The 3,689-nt window shown below is 55.3% G+C and overlaps 1 protein-coding gene and 1 long non-coding RNA gene across 2 annotated transcripts; one reads left to right on the top strand and one right to left on the bottom strand.

Annotated features, from left to right (window-relative positions):
• Window positions 1–6: 6 nt before the first annotated feature.
• LOC107213086 (leukocyte immunoglobulin-like receptor subfamily A member 1) lies at window positions 7–2,056 on the bottom strand. The gene is made up of 5 exons (XM_015647116.3): window positions 1,858–2,056; window positions 1,732–1,767; window positions 1,273–1,536; window positions 759–1,040; window positions 7–159 (listed from the first exon to the last, which is right to left on the bottom strand). The coding sequence occupies exons 1-5, from the start codon at window positions 1,886–1,888 to the stop codon at window positions 38–40; spliced, it is 735 nt and encodes a 244-aa protein (XP_015502602.1). The 5' UTR covers window positions 1,889–2,056; the 3' UTR covers window positions 7–37.
• Window positions 2,051–3,459, top strand: LOC117245369. Its single transcript, XR_004500009.1, has 2 exons — window positions 2,051–2,304; window positions 2,381–3,459. It is a non-coding gene; the product is annotated as an uncharacterized LOC117245369 (long non-coding RNA).
• Window positions 3,460–3,689: the final 230 nt, after the last annotated feature.

The following is a 3,689-nucleotide window of genomic DNA, read 5'->3' as shown; positions in this document are numbered from 1 at the left end:
GGCTCCTCCAGCTGTGGCTCCTCCAGCTGTGGTTCTTTCAGCAGTGGCTCCTCCAGCAGCGGCTCCGTGCTGCCCTGGCCGTGAGCGGCCCCAGCAGCAGCAGCAGCAGCAGCAGCGCGGCCGCCAGCGCCAGGCGCACGGTGTTGCACAGAGTGTAATCTGCAGGGACACAGGGCACCGTCACCGGGGAGCGACCCACCGGGAGATCCCAGCCCTCCTGTGGGGGCAGCGGGGGATCCGAGGGGACACACAGGGCAAGGGGACACCCCAGGGAGGTCCTGGGCTAAAGAGACGCGAAGGGAAGTTCATAGGGAGCAAAGGGAGCCCCGAGGGGACCCCCAGCTGCACATTCCATATCCCTGTCCCCTGGAGCACCCCCTACTCACAGTCTCTCTCTGTGACCCCACCCTTCGGTGGTACCAAAGATGGGAAGGACAGAAGAAACATGGAGCTGGCCCTCAGATGCCACTGCCAGTGAAATTGTGACACTGAGCTGTGACAAGATATATGACTGTCCCTGGGGCTGGGAGGTGCAGGGAGAGGTGTCCTTTGACTCTTGGACCTATCAGCCCAGCAACCCTGTATCTATAGGGTCTCTAGGTCATCTGTAGGGTCTCTGAGGAGCTGGCCAGGCTCAAACACAGCTGAAGGAAGCTGTAACCCTCTGCTTGGACCCCTCTTAGAGCTGCTTTCCTGTCCTAAATGCTCTTTTCTAGTTCCCCCAGGACGTAGAGTAGGATTATGGCTGGATGTCTCACCTCTCACCACCAAGTCCAGGGTGTTGCTGACAGCAGACCATTCTCTGGAAGCATTGATGGTGTAGCACTGGCAGCTGTAGCGGCCGCTGTCACCGTTCTGCACGTGGGAGAGGTTGTAGTCACCTCGTTCCCTTGGCAGTAGCTGGGCTCGGATCTGCCCCTCCAGGTACAGGTAACAGCCGGTGCTGGGGTGTGTGGAGCTGCAGCGGAACATCACATCAGCTCCTGCAGTCACCTCGTGGCCAGGCAGGACAGAGAGGTGGGGTCTGGGCAGACAGAGCTCTGTGGGGACAGGAGAGGGAATGAGAAGGTGCAGAGAGCTTTGATGTGGTGCCAGGAGCTCCAGCATCTCTGTGAAGCCACCAGCTGGCTCAGGCAGAAGTGAAGATGGTCCCCACCTCTCCAAGCCAGGGAAGAGGAGGAAGAACCCTGCCCATCATGGAAATGGCTATGGGCATCCTGGTGTGCCCTGGGGCGTGTGACCCCATAAGAGGGGAAACAGCATCTCTCTCACCTTCCACAAAGACCTCCAGTTCCTCACTTCGAGCCAGCACGGTGCCTCCCTGCAGGTAATGGCAGTTGTAGGTACCGCTGTCCTGGGAGGTGGCGTTAGAGATGGAGAACTCGGCCCTGCTGCCACTCTGGGTATGGAGCCGGTGGCTGCCCTTGTACAGCACAAAGCTCCCAGAGCTGTGCTGGCAAATGCAGCAGATGGTGGTGGAGCCTCCTAGTGGGATCACCCCAGGTGGCTTCAGGAAGATGGAGATTGTGGGGGCACCTGCACAGGGAGAGAGGTGCTGCCAGACAGGCAGGGAGCCCCCAGCAGCTGCCCTGCCGTGAGCCCAGGGCTGCCACCAGGCCCTGTCTCCACATAAGGGTGAGTTTTGTTCCAGGGGGCTGTGGAAGAGCCCTGAGAGATGGGTGGGCCCAGAAATGTGTCCAAACTCCCCATCTACCTTCTCAAGATACTCACTCAGTGTAGCCTCGCTCTGTGCCACCAGCCAAGCACCTGCAAGAGAAGCAGCTGTGTAATATCTCTGTTCAGTGTCTGGACACCTCCTGTCACCCTCTAGGAACTCCCACAGCCTCTGGCACTCACCAAAGGCCAGCACATGGGTCACAGGCAGCATCACGTCCCTCTTGGCTCCCTCTGTATTCGGCTCAAGCAGGGCTTCTTCAGAGGAAGGCTTTGGTCAGAGGCACCGAGCAGCTGGGTGGCTTCTTGTGGCTCCTGATACGACCTCGTTACCACCTTCTGTCCACCACAGCCACCTTCTGTCCCAGGGCTTGGGTTTCTGCAGCACGACTGCAGGGCTGCAATGGTTGAACTGGAACTACAATGTCCCTGTCACATGCCCAGGGCTCGGCCCCTGTGATGACTTAGGATCCTGCAGGCCTTGGGGGAAAGGCTATCAGCCCTTTTCTTTCTCTTTCTTAGATCCGGTCACTTGATGGGGAAATGGCTTCTTCTCGGCCTTATGAAATAGAGGGTTGTTTTGCAACCACAAACCCACAAGTTTGCTGGCTCAACAGAAAGAAATAGGAGGTAATGAACTTGACTTCCTTTTTCACCTTTTCAGGGGCAGTTGTATCTTCCTGGCCTACAGTGTCTTTCATTGCAGAAGGAACAGCAAACCTGGAGGTTTGGGTGCACCCCACAGGATTGGTCCCACTCCTCATCCATCCACATCCCCCAGTCCCACACTGCAGCAGCCAAAGGTCCTTACTCCAGACAGCTGCTCCCTTCCACCCCATACCTGGAGCCAGGTGCACCTCAACTGCATCTTCTCTGGGTGATGTAGCTCCCTTTGGCAATAATGAGGGGCAAATGAAACCGGGCAAGTGCACGTGGGAGAAGGGAACAAATGGATTCTGGCACTGGGGCTGTGTGGGACCTGGGGTAGCTTGTCCAGGGTCCTTCTCTGAAGGTGGCAGTGTTTGTAGCTCCCTGCCCTCCCGTGAGCTGCAGGCAGCACATCCTGTCCCCTCTGTGTCTGCAACCTCTGCCACAACTGGGCCCTGCAGGAAAAACGGGGAAGGCTCAGGGCTGGGTAGGGGTGGGGGTTGTATGGGTGTAAATCAGGGGAAAAAGGCAAAGCTGGACTTCTTCCAGACCCTTTTCTACCCTTTTCTTTCTTCACCCTTCTAACCTTTATGGTCTCCCTTGGATATTCCATGGGCAAGAAGTTTTGGCAGCAGGGTGCCCTAAGGCCTTTTCCTGTTCTGGGCACCTCCTCTGGCCCTCTCTCCTGTCTAACCTCCCCCAGCCTCAGCTGATTTTAGCACTGATGCCTTAGTATTTTAGCTTTTATATTTTTCATATATTTGTAAGCCTACACTTGTTTAGTGTGTAACCCTAAACTCCATATAGATTGCTAGCTACTGCTTTCCTATTTTAGTCAGATAAAACAATTCCTCTCCAGGCCTGGGAATCAAGGACACCTCACTATCTCAGACCCCAAGAAATGTGAACAAAAGTGAATTGTTGTGGAGGGGGGGGTGGTGGTACAAGTTTGGGGTTAATTACTTCATTAGCTGAAGCTGTAATTGGAAGATTAACCCCCAATATGCAAATGGACCAAACTTATAAAAGTTACAAAAGTCTGAAAACCCATGAAAGTCCATTTTGGGTGTAGCTCCTGGGGCACTGAGCCTGAAATGTACCTGAAGGTCCTTCAATAAATAGAACTGTTTATTATTCCCTTTTATTTTGTCTGGCCTCTCTTTTTAGGTAGCCCCAAGAAGGCATCAGCAGCTCCTTGGAGAGCCTCCTTTCAGGCCCATTTGTCTCCACAGTCCCCACTGGCCACACCAAACTGCTCTGGGCTCACCTGTGCTCAGTGAAGAACAAGCCCTGGCCATTCTGTGGCTCTGGCCTTGCTCACACTGTCCTGGATGATGTTGGTGGCATCTCTGTGGGCCCATCCATGG

This window comes from Parus major, chromosome 20, assembly GCF_001522545.3.
Source record: "Parus major isolate Abel chromosome 20, Parus_major1.1, whole genome shotgun sequence".
Lineage (NCBI taxonomy): Eukaryota > Metazoa > Chordata > Aves > Passeriformes > Paridae > Parus > Parus major.
The sequence above is the reverse complement of the archived record's forward strand: the minus strand, read 5'-3'. Positions and strand labels throughout refer to the sequence as shown.

Excerpts from the sequence above, each read along its gene's own strand:
- LOC107213086 (XM_015647116.3), bottom strand. The coding sequence starts at position 1,888 with ATGCTGCCTGTGACCCATGTGCTGGCCTTTG. Across the intron at positions 1,537-1,731 it reads ACAGAGCGAGGCTACACTGA|GTGCCCCCACAATCTCCATC; the intron begins GTGAGTATCTTG and ends CTCCCTGTGCAG. Across the intron at positions 160-758 it reads CCTGGACTTGGTGGTGAGAG|ATTACACTCTGTGCAACACC; the intron begins GTGAGACATCCA and ends GTGTCCCTGCAG.